Source organism: Talpa occidentalis, unplaced genomic scaffold (assembly GCF_014898055.3).
Source record: "Talpa occidentalis isolate TD23 unplaced genomic scaffold, MPIMG_talOcc4v2.1 talOcc4.7, whole genome shotgun sequence".
NCBI lineage: Eukaryota > Metazoa > Chordata > Mammalia > Eulipotyphla > Talpidae > Talpa > Talpa occidentalis.
This window is the reverse complement of record NW_023605083.1, coordinates 108,717,815-108,734,687: the sequence shown is the minus strand read 5'-3', so window position 1 is coordinate 108,734,687 and position 16,873 is coordinate 108,717,815. Positions and strand designations below refer to the sequence as shown.

Below are 16,873 nucleotides of genomic sequence, written 5' to 3'. Positions count from 1 at the left end.
GCTATGTGGCCAGGGATTGAACCGGCACTGCAGAGGCTACGGGCAGCTTCGCAACCCAGCACTCAACCTCTGCGCCACCGGGGAGGCCCAATAGTTCAACTTTTAGCCAAATAGGAGGGAACATTCGTGACTTTTTAGGAGGATTAGGGTGGTTTGTTATTCTCCAGATAGAAGCAATTGGAAATTGCTTTTTACTAGTGTCATATTTATTAAGCATGTACTGTATACCTTGTGTTATAATTAGATGCCTGAGGATTTAGTGGAATCTGTCCAAAAAATTACTTTGGTAACAAAGGAATTAGAATCAGAGTCAGCCATATTTTAGGAACTCTTAAATGATAGTACCCCTTCACCTTCTCTGCTAACTCCCATTTTTTTATTTTAATTTTTTTTTTAATGGAAAGAAGAAAACAGTTGTCATTTCATTATCTTTGTAATTCAGGAGTAATTGGCTCAAATAAATTGGGTGTCATTGACATCCAAATGAACATGCTGTAGCTATTCATTAATCTTTAAATTGCAGGTTCTATCAGTGTGTGTGGAAGAAGAAAACATAATTTCTTATATCACTAATGCTTTACAAAATCCTGATTTGGCTCTGAGAATGGCTGTACGTAACAACTTAGCTGGTGCTGAAGAACTCTTTGCCCGGAAATTTAATGCTCTTTTTGCCCAGGGGAATTACTCAGAGGCAGCAAAGGTGGCTGCTAATGCACCAAAGGTAAATGGTTGTGAAAATGAAGTTACATGGTTGAATTCATGATGTATGTCCTATTTCTTTATTATTATTATTTTTTCTTTTATGCTCTATTTCTAATCTTTTTTGGTTTACACTTTTCCTGTAATAGAATATAACTTACCCATCACTGCTAGAGATTTGGTTGCTTTTTTGTGCTCTAGATTTAGTTAGCTTTTTATTTTTTATTTTTACAGATTTTTTTATTTATGCATGTAAGAACTGGGGTACAGACCAGCGGTGTGGGGGATGAGTGGATTCACCAGACACAGAGTGGGGGGGAGCAGGGCAGGTGGATTGACTGAAATACACTGCTTAAGGGAGCAGCAGGGGAATCAGGAGAGGTCTGCTGCACCATGTGGGTCACCTGCTTGGCCAGGGATCAAACACATGCTGCAGTAGCTGCGGATAGCTTCATTGGGTTGCATCTTAACCCCTTGCGCCACCAAGGAGACCCCTTAGTTAGCTTTTTAAAACTCAAAACTATTAGAAGAAAATGTAGATCTAGCATGGAACTATTTATGTAGATATGATAATGTGTTTAGTTAGTTAAAATACCAGCGATAGCTACTGATTTTGTTTCCAATCATTGTAGACAGATCCTGGTCAATTTATGGTAGGAAGGATTGTCTGAAATTGGGCTGAATTTATTCTCATGTCTTACATTGGACTGACACCTTTCATTTTGACCAATATTACAAAATCTGCACTTAATTTAATGTGAACCTGGAATAATAGCTAGCCATACTACTTAATGATTATATTATTCTCTTTACATTGGCATTGTAATAGGCAATGTCACTGATGTATTTCTGATTCTGAGTAATTTCATAACACTGTAACAGATGTTGAGTCATTTTTATTATTTAACATATTAAAGATTTGAAATTTGCTATTAGATGGATCAGGGTTTTAAGATTGATTTAAGAAACCTATGGAGTAATTAATGTGATGCTGAATCACCTTTTAAGGAGTCTTTACCACTTTTCATTCCTAAAGGGAATCCTTCGTACTCCAGACACCATCCGTCGGTTCCAGAGTGTCCCAGCCCAGCCAGGCCAAACTTCTCCTCTCCTTCAGTACTTTGGAATCCTTTTGGACCAGGGCCAACTAAACAAATATGAGTCCTTAGAACTGTGTAGGCCTGTACTTCAGCAAGGACGGAAACAGCTGTTGGAGAAATGGTTGAAAGAAGATAAGGTATGGTAACTTAGGATAGCATACTTTTGCTTAGATTGCATTAAATGTTACATTAGCAAATGAGAAACCTCTAGGCTGTCCAAAACGTCTGCAGCCATTATTTACTGCTTGTAGGATCTAAAACACAAGAACAGATACTACATAAAATGCATATACTTATATCCTTTTTTAAAATATATTTTTAAGACATGTTGATGTGAGATGTCATTTTTTTAGTTTTTTAAATGGAATGCAGGATTTTTGCTTAGTGTTTAAAACTACTAGCCTGAAAACAATTTTGCTCTTTATTTTTAGGAAAAGCTTAGTGTGGGACACTTAACTGCAGTATGCATTTCTATTTGTCAACATTTGTAACATTCAAGTGGACTTAGGAGTATATTCTTACCCTCCCATACACTACACTTTATATGCACAGTAGTTTCAGTCATACAAATATCATCTTTTTCTTTAGAACTGCCTAGGTGTTACCAAGATTGAGGTCTTTGCTGCTAGTAATCATGTTTGGGTGTGTAAGGAAGCATGTCATATAAAATGTGGGATTGTAGATATGTTAACAACATAGTAAGTCTGTTAATTAGCAGTGATAATAGTTTAACAAAATGACTTCACAGAATTTAATTGGCATTTTGTGGAAAAATATTTAACTCAGTTTATTTAAATACAAATCTTTAAGAATTGTTGTTAACTAACTTTCTTATGGTGGGTTTCTTTGTACCTTTTATATACATTCACTACTCACTATTTTTCTTTAATGGTACTGTTTTCTCGACCACAATATGGAAAATGTTGCTTATTTATAAGGCATCTAACAGATTTAAACAGTTCATCAGTGTTATTTCTTTTATGCCACCATACAAAGGCTTACTCTACAAAGTAGCAGTATTGAATTGCATTGTCTTATGGCACTGGATTACCATGTTTCAGTCAAGAACTGAGGTGGTATAGCTTAAAGCACTTTGAATAGTGTGTAACATTTAATGTTATTATACCTTTCAGCTTTAGTGTATATTGATAGTGTTTTTACATTACTAATTCTGAGTCCTTGTTTCTTGACCTAGCTTCTGGCAATCTTATAGGATACTGGAGAATAGTACTTCAGAGTTGAGATGCTTGGACAGGAGTCTCTGCTGAAGAATAGTTACTAGCCACACTAGCGAGTATTTGAGGTCTGTTCTAATTGCTTAAGATAATGGAGGATGGGAACAGTCAAGGTAACTGAGTTGACCTATGTAACTGAAAGCTTTTTGGGTACCACTACCTTTTTTATGTGAGTGATCATATGGGATCTACTTGTGGTAAAAGGGTTAGTGGTCAACTCTTCATTAGTTAGCATGTTCAGTTAAGAGATACAGACTCTGATAGAACTTGTTTCTTCTTAGTACTCAGTATCAGTGATAAGGGTTTTTCTCTGTCATACCATGAATAATAGAAAATCAAAACATAGTATGTAAATCAAACTTTTTAGGGAAGCTACTTTCCAGATAGGATGGCTAAGTCAGATTAAACAGTATAGAGGAAGGTACCTGCTTATATATCACAAAAAATTCTAAAACTTCTCTGTTTAATTTTGTGTAATTAGTGTCCTCATTTACTACCTTAAATCTTTAAGTCAAGAAGATAGTGGAGTTTAAATCTTTCAGGTACCTAATTTTAGTCATGGTCCTTATGGCAAGCCTCATTTGGCCCCTTAAATATCAATGGAAAGCTCTATTATTTTTGAAAAATTGGGACCATTTGCGTTCCAACTCTCAATATTTCTAGAAGTACAGGATTCCGTTCTTTTTTAGTAATTGCATCCTAACAAAGTAGTTGGTAATACCTGTAAATGTGATATTTGGGTAGACTTTTTATCCTTGTTTAAGTAGAGTGTATGAAGAATTCTACTGAAACATTACTGTGGCTATAAGATCAGGAGTCTATACTAACCACAACCCTTGCATATTTATAATATAGTCTGGAAAAAATTGAGTAGCAAAGTGCCTAGTATCATATTAGTTATTATTTATAGTGGAAGTAGTATCAACTGCTCATTTATAAAATAGCTGTGGATTACCGAGCAATTTGTTTTTCTTTGAACAGCTGGAATGTTCTGAAGAACTGGGTGACCTTGTAAAATCTGTGGATCCTACTTTGGCACTTAGTGTGTACCTGAGGGCTAATGTCCCAAATAAAGTCATTCAGTGCTTTGCAGAAACAGGTCAAGTCCAGAAGATTGTTTTATATGCTAAAAAAGTAAGTTCAATGAAATAAATTTCTCTATAAATTCATTAAAACATTGAGAGAAATTATATAGTAAATCTTTATAATTTTAATAGTGAATTTCCTTATATTGTGAATTACTTTTTAAACCCCTTTTTAGTTCTCACATAAAGAATTCACATTTACTTAAAAATGGAGATAGTTACTCTTGCATGGCTTATTAAAATTTAAGATGTTAGGCATGTTTTACCTGTTTAGAATAAACTTTTGAAATGGTCATTCACTGAAAATGAATATGCTTAGTTTTTAAAACTTAACAGCTGTTTATTCAAATATGTCATTACCAGTATTCATTTGGCTAATATAAACTAAGGTCAAATTGAACTACTTAAGTTAAAATTCAATTTGTAACTTTACCACTAAACCTATATTAGCAAGGCTGTATTATAGAAAAGTCTTTAAGTGATAAAAGTGAAAACTTTGCATCAATGTTTAAGTTTTTGTCTATTTGTAGGTTGGATATACTCCAGACTGGATCTTTCTGCTGAGAAATGTCATGCGTATCAGTCCAGATCAGGGACAACAGTTTGCTCAAATGTTAGTTCAGGATGAAGAGCCCCTTGCTGATACCACACAGGTAAAGGCCGTAAAATGTATTCTGTAGAAGTTAATATAGGTGGAGTATGGTAGGACCTGAATTTAAACATCTTTGGAGAAGAAAGAGTTAACCTTTCGATTTGTAGAAGCTATGTCTGGCTGCATGGATTATCCTCAAGTGTCTTTAAAAAAAGATGCAAAATGGACATACCATCTAACATACCATCTATATGCACTTTTTTTTTTTTTTAATAGAGGCATGTTTTATTTATTTATTTATTCGTTTGTTCGTTTTTGTTTGTGCATGCACTGGGTACAGTCAGAAGCGCGGGAGGGCGAGAGAATTCACCAGAGCCAGAGCGGGGAGCAGAGCAGGCAGAAGGACCAAAGTACACTGCTGAGGGGAGCAGCGGGCGGCAGGAGAGGTCTGCGCACCATGTGGGATCCTCCTCCGGTGGCCTGGGAGCAGCCGGGGATCGAACTGGCGCCGCAGAGGCCGCGAGCAGCTCCGCAACCCAGTGCTCAACCGCTGCGCCACCGGGGAGGCCCCATCTATATGCACTTTTATGCCATCTTAGATACATATTTATTTTATTTTTTTAAGATTTATTTTTATTTATACAAGAACTGGGGCACAGGCTAGAGGTGTGGGAGGGTGACAGGATTTCACCAGAGGCAGAGCAGGGAGCAGAACAGGCAGACAGATGGAAAGCACTGCTGAGGGGAGCAGTGGGCGCGACAGTTGAGGTCTGGCGCCATGTGGGAATCTTCCCGTCCGGCCGGCAATCGAACCTGTGCTGCAGAGGCTGCGAACAGCTTCATAGTGCTGTACTCAACCCGCTGCGCTCAACCCGCTGCACCATTGGGGAGGCCCTAGTTACATATTTATTAAAATATATATGGAAATGATAAAAAACAAACTAGTTGCTACTGTTAAGTGAAGGGAGAGGGAAAAGCTATATATAGGAAGTAGGAGTCACAATCATTCATACTGTTATGTATTTTAACCACTTCATCAAAATTAAACCTTTAAAACTGAGTTTGGTTTTATTCTACTTTTTGATATTTTGAAATATTCTGTATTTATTTTTCCCCAGAGCTAAAGATTACTCCAGTAGACTAATTTATTTATAAGTTAATGACATTAACTTTTCTAAATAATATTCTTTTAATTTTGAATTTGTTCTGGCAATTTTTTATATGAAAAGAAGGATAATGTTTAATTCTATTTACACATTGTCAACAGTATAAAGCAGTTTTTAGATATCTTAAAATAAATTTTTTTTAAGATTTATTTATTTTTATATAAGAGCTGGGGTACAGGCCAGAGGCACAGGAGGGTGAGAGGGTTCACCAGAGACAGAGTGGGGAGCAGAACAGGCAGACAGACGGAAAGCACTGCTGAGGGGAGCAGCGGGCACGAGAGGAGCAGCGTGGCAGGAGAGGTCTGCCACGCCATATGGGAATCTCCCTGGCCGGCCGGGAATCGAACCCTCTCTGCAGAGGCTGTGGACAGCTTCACAGCACTGCACTCAACCCAGTGTGCCACTGGAGAGGCCCATCTTAAAATAATTTATTCCTGAAACCTATACTGTGTTGTAAATTAATGTTACCTCAATAAAAAGAAAAGAAAAACAATTTATTTCTTTTAAATCTTTCTCTTTTTTTTTTTTTTTTTGGTAGCTTGTGGATGTCTTTATGGAATACAATCTAATCCAGCAATGTACTGCATTCTTGCTTGATGCCCTGAAGAATAATCGCCCTTCTGAAGGTCCTTTACAGACACGATTGCTTGAAATGAACCTTATCCATGCACCTCAGGTTTGTGTTTATGCTTTTTGGGCATTTTCCAATACTGTCTTTATAGTTACTCCGAGCTTCCTAGCTTAAGTTATTTGTACTTATGAAGATGTCTGTTTATGAAAATTTAGCTAACATCCCTTTGTGTGGTCTCTCCTTTGTCAACTCACTATTGAATCTTAATATGTAACCTGGATATAGAGTTATGGATATAAATGACGTGGTAAATCAACTCATCCTATTTTGATTTTGTTATTTGTGATTTTATAGGTTGCAGATGCTATTTTAGGGAACCAGATGTTCACGCATTATGACCGGGCTCATATTGCTCAGCTGTGCGAAAAGGCTGGCCTCCTGCAGCGTGCATTAGAACACTTTACTGACTTGTATGATATAAAGCGTGCGGTTGTTCACACTCATCTTCTTAACCCCGAGGTATTTCAGTCTCTTACCTAATAAGGTGGTGCTATAATAAATTAGTTTATTGAAAATGTGATACTGAAAGATAGTAATTTCATATCTCTATTAAGGTCAACATTATTTACTTATTTACTTATTTTGTCCTGTAGTGGTTAGTGAATTACTTTGGGTCCTTATCAGTAGAAGACTCCCTGGAATGCCTCCGGGCTATGCTTTCTGCCAACATTCGTCAGAATCTGCAGATCTGTGTTCAAGTGGCTTCTAAGTATCATGAACAACTGTCAACTCAGTCTCTGATTGAACTTTTTGAATCTTTCAAGAGTTTTGAAGGTAATAAGGAGCTTTTGAGTTGTTTTTAACTAGTTAAGGTAGTCAAGAGGAGTTTTGTTATGGTTACAGCCTATTGGAAATACTGTCTATGAGCTCAGTTTTATGGGACAAATTAAGTTTTATAAATCAGTAAATGTTGTCAAGCATCTTTTATGTCAGATCCTAGGGATCTGTGATGTACATGATTAATGTTTTATAAGTGAGAGGCAGAATTTTAACAACTATATGTAGCAGTTCTGTCATAATTGTGTAAGATGCAAGTAAATAACTGATGATTGGCTATAATAAGATTTCATGCTTGTATTGTGACTCTTAAAATGGCAAATGTTTCTAGCCAAGGACATTTTGGAACTTGTTTTATAGAGCAGGTTTTCTTAACCTCAACACTACAGACATTTTGGGCTGGATAATTTGTTAGGGTTAGATGTGCTAGAATATCAAGGTTCGTGCAGGTTAGTTAGCAGCATTCCTGACTATACCTAGTGATTGCTACTAGCATCAGTTCCACCAGTTGTGATCAACAAAAATGTTTCCAGAAATTGCCAAATATCTCCTGGGAAGAAAATTACCTTCACTTGCACATCACTACTGTATTCATGTAAATCACTATTGAATGATTCTTCATTTCTTTAGCTAAATTGGTCCTCAGTTACCTTTTCTGCCCTGTTTTTGTAATTTTGCCTTGGGTAGAAGGAATAAAAGATTTCTACTGGTTTTCTTAATTTTCTGAGTTTCTCCATATCCACCATGTACTAAATTTTTACTAGCTCTTCAGTATAGTAGCCACTAGCCACATGTAGTAAGTGTGTAGATACAAAGTAATTAAAATTGATTTAAATTAAATTTCAGTTCTGTCACACTAGCCACATTTCAGGTTTTAGTAGCCACTGTACGTAGACACTGTTAGACAGTGCAGATACAGAAGATGCTCATCATTGCAGAAAGTTCTGTGGGACATCACTACATTAAATTCTTTTCAAACTGTTTTAGTATGTTTCCTATTAACTGTATATGGAAAAACACCTGTTGTTAAGGGACTTCATTTAAAATGTTCCATTTGGAATATGGTATTATGTTTAGCTTTGATAGTAAATAGTTGCCTCCTATTTCTCAATTGTTAGAAAACATTGGGTGATATTTTCCGTTTTATAGATTAAAGTGAAAATCCATTTCTTTATTTATTGGATTCATTAATTGGTAGCTTTATGAGCTACCAATTTTTATTGGGGAGTATAACAGTTTTTTTTTTTAATTATTTTTCAGTTTTGGCACCTATGGTGACACCTATGATTAATTTCAATTATTTGTTTCTTTTAAGGTCTCTTTTATTTTCTGGGATCCATTGTCAACTTTAGTCAGGACCCAGACGTGCACTTTAAATATATTCAGGCAGCTTGCAAGACTGGACAGATCAAAGAAGTAGAAAGAATCTGTAGAGAAAGCAACTGCTATGATCCTGAGCGTGTCAAGAATTTTCTCAAGGTAATTGGTCTTGAGTTATGTATTTTCTGGTTGGCTTAAAGATCAGATTCTCTACAAAGTTTTGGTCATAATTTTAAAATGTTTTTTCCCTAAATGTGAAATTCTTAGCATTCAAAAATCGTGTTCTGAATTATTTCTTCTAAAGAAAATACTCTGTGGTTTCCTTTGAAATAGGGAAGGAAATTGGTAAGTAATACTTAAGAATGGCCATCTGTTTAAAAGAAAAAAATAGCACTATTTGAAGGGAAATTACTCTCTTTCATTTTAACTTTGGAAGAAAAAGTTTTGAAAAGTGGTTGTAGACTCTCAAAGTCATTTTAGAATATCATTTAGATTCCCTGTGAATATTAAGATCACCTTATCCCACTGTTATTTTGAACAGCCTCTGTTGTATGCAAATAGTTTTTCATCTCTGTCATCAAACTAGCCTCATTAGAAACTAAATTTAAATCCTGTAATATACGTAAATTGAAGATCAAATCAGATAACAAAAGCTCCACTTTGTAATGCACAAGTCTGTAGAGAAGTAAGATCTCTGTATTCGAATGAAGTAATGGTCTAATGATTCCTAGCACTTTATAACATACCTAAGGACAGGTTTTTTTGTTTCGTGTTTAATTTTAGTTTTCTCATACCTACTAATTTGTGAGGAAAATAAAATTTTAGAATGGGTAGTTTTCTGGCAAAGAATGAATTTTAACATTGTATAGATACATGTTAATGTTTAATGATACAAACCTGAACTTTACATAATGTTTTATTGCAGTGTTAATTCAGTTAAAAAAAATTGAGAGTTGTCTACAAAAATCAAAACTATAGAACATGTAGATTATCCCCAAAACATATTTTGATATTTTGCATATATATGTGAAATGATCCCAGAGAGACAGCATATAAAGTTCTTAAGTATTTTTTCTCTTCTAGAGAAATTTTAGATTGAAACTGAAGCCAAAATAATCATTGTATAATTCAGTAGAAAACATTTTCCTACTTTTATACAGTTGTTGTATTAGCAGGTTGTTCTTTTGAAGAATTTAGGACTGGGGCTTTAGACTAAACAGCTAAATTCTTTTTTTTTTTTTTTTTTTTTTTTATAGAGGCATGCTTTATTTATTTATTTTACTTGTTTGTTTGTTTGTTTATACATGCACTGGGTACAGTCAGAAGCGCAGGAGGGTGAGAGAATTCACCAGAGCCAGAGCGGGGTGCAGAGCAGGCAGAAGGACCGAAGTACACTGCTGAGGGGAGCAGCGGGCGGCAGGAGAGGTCTGCGCGCCATGTGGGACCCTCCTCCGGTGGCCGGGGAGCAGCCGGGGATCGAACCGGCGCCGCAGAGGTCACGGGCAGCTTCGCAACCCAGCGCTCAACCGCTGCGCCACCGGGGAGGCCCCAACAGCTAAATTCTTAAGGGGCTTTGTGTGATGAGGTAGTCAGTTACTGACTATATATTAGATTAATATATTAGATTAAAAGATATATTATATATTGTCCTATATATTAGATTAAAAGATAAACTACTACCCAAAGCATGTAATTTTATGATATCTTGGGTATGAGGAATAGTCTCATTTGCCTAGCTAGTTTGAACCCGAGACTTAACTTGTTTCTCAAAACCCTAGCAGATGAGAAAGATTTCATGCTCTATGCTTGACTAGTGGACCCATAATACTAGTTCAGTTCCTTCTTTTAAGTATCAGTACTGCTTCCCCCTTTTTAAAAAATAGTACCAAGATTCTTAATACTGATTTCTTATGTTTTCATTAAGTTCTCAGCTTTTATGCTTCAATTGTAATTTCTTTAGCATTTGTTAGTTGTCATATATTTGTAAAGCAATACTCTAAACTGTTTTCATTTAATTAGGATTTTCTTGAACTTAAAAAAAAATCTAATTACAGTATTTAGCAGCCGTAGGGTTGCTCAGCCCATGAGCCCTAATTAGATGTGAATTAAGTACAAGCCTGATAGAGTAGGGAAGTAGATGTCTTCAAACCTGGTTCAAATTCCATTTCTTTCAATTATTATCTACTGTTTGTTCATTGAATATATGCTTAGCTGTTACCTTAGGCAATTTAACTGATATGCTTCAGCCTTGATTTCTTCAACTACAAACAGTATTTATCAAGTACCTTGCATACAGTTAGTATTCCAGTGATAACCATAGTTATTAAGCTCTTAGTTGGCCCTGGAAGTAAGGTAGAGTCAGTCTACATCTGATTTCTATCAAGCAAGTTTCTTTTTGAGTTTGTGACTCCATGAAGAAACTTTAATTCCAGCCTGAGTTAGAGGTATATCTAATGTGTCTTTAAATAACCTGAGCTGGAAACTCAGTACTAATATACAGCTACTATGTTCAGCTTCTCATCCCAGTACCAAGAATGAATATATTAAACTCTCCTTATTCATTTGTAGTGTATAGCCTAAATGCTGTATCTCATATCATTATTACTACATTTTGGAGGTACGAGCTGCATAATTCACAGCAGTGAATTATATGTAAGCTGTGCAATAATAAGAAAAATACTTCTCTAAATCTGATCTTGAACATTCAGGTACCAATTACATATGAAACACTAAGAATACAGAGGTTGGTAGAATATAGTTTTTCCTTTAAATTAGCCTATAAACAGGATCAGTAGTCTCATTCAAATGATTTGACTTAATGCCCTCTCTGGAAAGCATGAAAATGTTCCTGAGACCCAGGCTTTTCTTAATGCCTTTGATCTTATTTTTAATCATTTTTCCTGTCCTGGCTTTCCAGCAACCATACTCACCTGTTTTGCTCTTCCTGGAGCTCCCCCAACTCTCTCCTGCTTCAGGACCTTTGCTTGTGCTCTCTTTCACTTTTCTCTCAGACCTTCATGACTTACTCTTTTAACTTTCCTTCAGATTTTTTTTTTTTTTAATAAATTTTATTGTTATATTCCCCATACAATTGCAGCCCCCCCATTCTGACCCCAATCCCTCCCCTCCCACCCCCCTAAAAGTGTCTCTGGTTCATAGTTTTTTGTTGATTTTGATTTTCACTTTCTTATAGTTATTCATTTTCCTGGTCCCTTATTTAAGTTTTCTAGATTCCTGCTATGAGTGAGACCATCCGGTATTTTTCTTTTTCTTTTTGGCTTATTTCACTGAGCATGATCCCTTCCAGCGCCATCCATGTTGCTGCAAATTGCATGTGTTTATCTTTTTTGAATGCTGAGTAATATTCCATGGTATATATGTACCACATCTTCTTGATCCAGTCATCTATTTTTGGGCATTTGGGTTGTTTCCAAAGCTTAGCTATTGTAAACAGTGCTGCTATAAACATAGGGGTGCAGGTGTTCTTTGGAATTGATGTTTCTGTGTCCTTTGGGTAAATACCTAGGAGTGGAATTGCTGGATCATATGGAATCTCAAATTACCCTATCAATGAAACCTTTCTGTTTCATTCCTACCTCCCCTATATAAATATATGTGTGTGTATATATAGTCTAATTTTTTTTATAACACTTAATGGTATGAGACTTGTCTCTTCCGACTAGAATGTAAATTCCTTGAGGAAATGCTTACATTGCTATCTCCTATATCTTTACTGTGTAAGAACAGTGTATGTACACCATCAGAAAATATTAATTAAATAATTTCATTTTTAGGAAAACCTCTGAATGTGTTTATTTAATTGCTGTTTTGATCACAAAATCTAACTAAAATAACTAGAAGATAACTTTTCAGGAAATTATTAAAAATATTAATAGCATGACTTCCATTTATAATCGTGTAAATTAAAACAAAGTATCCTAGTTTTTGTCTACCCTTTCAGTCTCATATTGTCTTTTGGAATACAGTATAATTTTCTTTGCCAGTACAAATCTTAAACATCTATGCGTGAGGATACCTAAATAATCTTAGATCACTTGAAAATTTGTTTTCTCCCTAAGTAGTAAAATGAAGACTATAATATTTTATATGTATATGTAACAGGATAAAGAAGGTGAGTGGTGTGTTGTTCCACTAACTTTTTGATGTTCATTTAATAGGAAAAACTTGGTCTATTGAAATCCTTTGTATAGGTGCTAAAAATACAGTTTTAGACTTTTTTGTTGGTCTGAAAATCTGCAGCTGGAATTGCACTTCAGATTTATAGTCATTTTTTTTTAATTCAGGAATTCTCTTGACTTCTACATTTAGTTTGGTGGTCTCTGAACATTTCAGAGACTACTCCTTCAAATTATTTACAGTTGGGTGACTGATATGTGCTAGATTTAGGAATCATTTTATTCTAACCTTGTTTAGTAGCTGTTATTGGGGAAGATCCTGTCCTGCTTACTTCTCCTACCTTAGTAAATTATCATAGAGAAATCACTTATTGAAGAATGTTTCACTGTGTATAAATGAATTCCTGATGGAAACTGTTGTTTTTTGTGCTGTACCTTATGTCTGTGGAATGTAACAGGACATGTATCAGGTAATGCCCAGCACAGGTCTTTGCTACCTGTCTTGTAACATCTATATCAATCTACATAAGTAGGATATGAGCTTGGTATTTATATTGGTAAAAGCGGTGGGCAATTTCAAGATACTGTTCTTTAAGTGCTTTTTTTGGTTTTAATATTTTTCTTTGTCAATGTGACTGTAGTTCATAAATCAATTCCATAGCAATTGAAATATTACTATTAGTGAAAGTCCCTGTGTGGTGATTTTATATTCTGAGTGTCACTGGTGGCTCACAAATTACTGAATGTGTAACCTTTTATGGTAAAGGGTATGTGTGGGAAGGATGTGGTATTTTGTTGTGAATATAAATATTGCCTAGATAAATTAATTGAAACTGGGATGGATAGTCTCCAGGTATTGGGCCATTTCTTTAAGTGAATTGCCAAGTTTATGTGAGCCTCTCCCACCATTGTAGAACAGATTCTGATATTCAATATAGATCTGATACTTTACATAAGGAGAAAGTTAAGGCTTCTTTTTGTTATTTTTTCAGGAAGCAAAGCTGACAGATCAGTTACCACTTATCATTGTGTGTGATCGATTCGACTTTGTCCATGATTTGGTGCTGTATTTATATAGAAATAATCTTCAAAAGTATATTGAGATATATGTACAGAAGGTAAGTAACACTTAAATAACTTATGTATCTTTATTGTGTATTTTACTACTTATTCTCAGAATGTCTTCATTTGAAACTGCCCAATAAGAGTAGTCTGCTACAGTGACCTTCAACTTTTTTTCCTAGCAGACTCCTTTCTCTGATTAAAATTTTGTGTAAAACAGAACTGCTATAATTAAAAAAAGTTGGGTATTCTAATCCCTGTTTAATTAATAGTCCCTGCAGTACCTTTGTGGAGGCCACAGATACTAAAAACCATTCAAAAATATTTCATTGTAGATAATTAGAAACTTAACCTTCTACTACCTTCAGAAATAGAAAGTTTTACCATAATGGAGGCCTGTTTATTAGACAGTCTTCCATAGTCATTCTCTGACTTTAGCTTCCTGAGACTCTTTGAAGCAGTACTGAGGTAATCAATTAACCAAGCCAGGCTTCCTGCTAAATTCCTCTAGTTACAAATTTAAACTTTCAGTTTTTCACTGAGTTTTAAAACTGAGTTTATACTATTTTGCTTATTGCTAACATAGTGGCATTCTTTTTTTTTTTAATTACCATAGGTGAATCCAAGTCGACTTCCTGTAGTTATTGGAGGATTACTTGATGTTGATTGCTCTGAAGATGTCATTAAAAACTTGATTCTTGTTGTGAGAGGTCAATTCTCTACAGATGAACTTGTTGCAGAGGTTGAAAAAAGAAACAGGTGTAGTACCATTTTAACCTTCACAACTCAGATAAATGAGTTTCATTTAGCATGGTAATGAATTAGGATTAAAATATAACCCATCAATTGCCTAAAAGCTACTCAGTAACATTTCCTGCAGAGATCTAATTTAGAAATGATAACCTAGTTAGAGTATTGTTAGAAATCTACTTTCTAGGGCCTCCCCAGTGGCGCAGTGGTTGAGCGCTGGGTTGTGAAGCTGTCCGCAGCTTCTGCATGCTACAGAGGGAATTCGATCCCCGGCTGGTCAGGAAGCTAATCCACATGGCACAGCAGACCTCTCCTGTCTTTCCCACTGTTCCCCTCAGAAGTGCATTTCAATAGATATTCCTGTTCTGTTCCCCACTCTGTCCCTGGTGAATCCTCTCACCCTCCCATGCGTCTGGCCTGTACCCCGGTTCTTGTATAAATAAATAAATCTGTTTTCAAAAAAAGGATCTATAAATACATGAATCTAGTCTCCTCTTTTGTAGTCTATCTAGGTAATGCAGGAAATAGGTTTTAGGAGAGTGGAGATAAGATAGTCTTATATGCCTTGTGTTGTGTAATTTTAAACAAATCATTTAACCATCTGAGTCTTATTTCCCAGTTTTCTATAGGGTTCATGTGAATTAAAGTCAATGTATGGGAAAGCACTCTTTAGACCATAAGGTCCTTATGTAGTTAGATGTCAAAAGCTGTTATTTAGGGCCTCGCCTGGTGGCGCAGCGGTTGAACGCTGGGCTGCGAAGCTGCCCACAGCCTCCGCAGCGCCAGTTCAATCCCTAGCCACCGGTCGAGGGTCCCACATGGCGCGCAGACCTCTCCTGCCGCCCGCTGCTCCCCTCAGCAGTGTACTTCCTTGGTCTGCCTGTTCTGCTCCCCGCTCTGGCTCTGGTGAATCCTCTCACCCTCCCGCGCTTCTGACTGTACCCAGTGCTTGTATAAATAAATAAATAAATCTTTAAAAAAAAAAAAAAGCTGTTATTTATAATACATTATGTGTTGCCTGTTTGTTTTTTTTAATAGATTGAAACTGCTTCTGCCTTGGCTAGAGGCCAGAATTCATGAGGGTTGTGAGGAGCCTGCTACTCATAATGCACTAGCCAAAATCTACATAGATAGTAATAACAACCCAGAGAGATTTCTTCGTGAAAATCCTTATTATGACAGTCGTGTTGTTGGAAAGTATTGTGAGAAGAGAGATCCACATCTGGCATGTGTTGCTTATGAACGTGGTCAGTGTGATCTGGAACTTATTAATGTGAGTACTGATCAATAAATGTAACAAATTCTTTAAAAATTGTTAAATAATGTTAGATTATTGAATTTTGAGTTTCAGAGTGGCTTTAGGTAATAAATATTTTTAGAAGACACATACTTTTTAAAAACTTTGTCCCTAAAGTAGCTGAAATAGTTGTCTATATTTACTATTAAAAATTAAACCGTACTAGTCTTATCATTTGTGTTCTCATAATATATACACAAACCTACACACTTTAAACACATGTGTTTGTATGTATACACTCACATAATTTTCTGACCATAAGTTGCATATATCATGATCTTCTACCTATTCAATGTGTATTTCCTAAAAATAAGGATATTTTCTTTTTTATGAGCATGGTATAGATAACATCATCAGTCAGTTTAATATTGATAGAATACTTTTTAAAACCTACTTTATTCCAGTTTTGTCAGTTGATTCAGTGATGTTCTTTTTCTTTCTTTCTTTTTTTTATTTTTTTGGGTGGGACCCATGCTGGTGGCCCGGAATCGAACCAGCGCTGCAGAGGCTGCGGGCAGCCTCGCAGCCCAGTGCTCAACCGCTGCGCCACCAGGGGAGGCCCTCAGTGGTGTTCTTTATAGCAGTTTTTCCCCACCGGTTTAGATCCGTATCTGGCCCGTGTGGCACATAGTTGCGTGTAGTTGTAGTGCTTTAGTCTCCTTTACTCTGAAACAATTCTTCAGCTTTTTTCTTTTATAAAAGACACTGACATTGTTGTAAAACTAGTCTCTTTTTACCTATTTGTAACTTTTTTTATTGAGATGAAATTCACAAAACAGAATTAACAATTTGAAAGTGAACAATTCAGTGGCAGTCAGTTTATTTGCAGTGTTGTGTAATTATCATGTATGTCTAGTTCCAGGTTTTCATTTCCACATAAGGAAACCTGGTACTCTTTAAGCATTGCTCCATATTCCCCTTTTCTTTGCAGTCCCTAATATCTCTAAAACTGCCTCTTTCTCTATAGATTGTCCTGTTCTGTGTATTTAAAAAATGCCAAGTCTTTTTAATAGTAGAACTTTC

General features: G+C 35.8%; 1 protein-coding gene across 2 annotated transcripts in view; it reads left to right on the top strand.

Moving 5' to 3' along the window:
* Positions 1 to 16,873, top strand: part of CLTC (clathrin heavy chain) — a 64,102-nt gene that overhangs the window by 32,643 nt on the left and 14,586 nt on the right. For both annotated transcript variants that reach the window (XM_037491876.2, XM_054689008.1), the window contains exons 7-17: positions 524 to 721; positions 1,736 to 1,936; positions 4,016 to 4,168; positions 4,650 to 4,772; positions 6,416 to 6,553; positions 6,803 to 6,967; positions 7,102 to 7,282; positions 8,601 to 8,764; positions 13,734 to 13,859; positions 14,420 to 14,562; positions 15,592 to 15,826. In XM_037491876.2, coding sequence (XP_037347773.1) covers positions 524 to 721; positions 1,736 to 1,936; positions 4,016 to 4,168; positions 4,650 to 4,772; positions 6,416 to 6,553; positions 6,803 to 6,967; positions 7,102 to 7,282; positions 8,601 to 8,764; positions 13,734 to 13,859; positions 14,420 to 14,562; positions 15,592 to 15,826 — 1,827 coding nt within the window. The remainder of the gene's footprint in view (positions 1 to 523; positions 722 to 1,735; positions 1,937 to 4,015; positions 4,169 to 4,649; positions 4,773 to 6,415; positions 6,554 to 6,802; positions 6,968 to 7,101; positions 7,283 to 8,600; positions 8,765 to 13,733; positions 13,860 to 14,419; positions 14,563 to 15,591; positions 15,827 to 16,873) is intronic.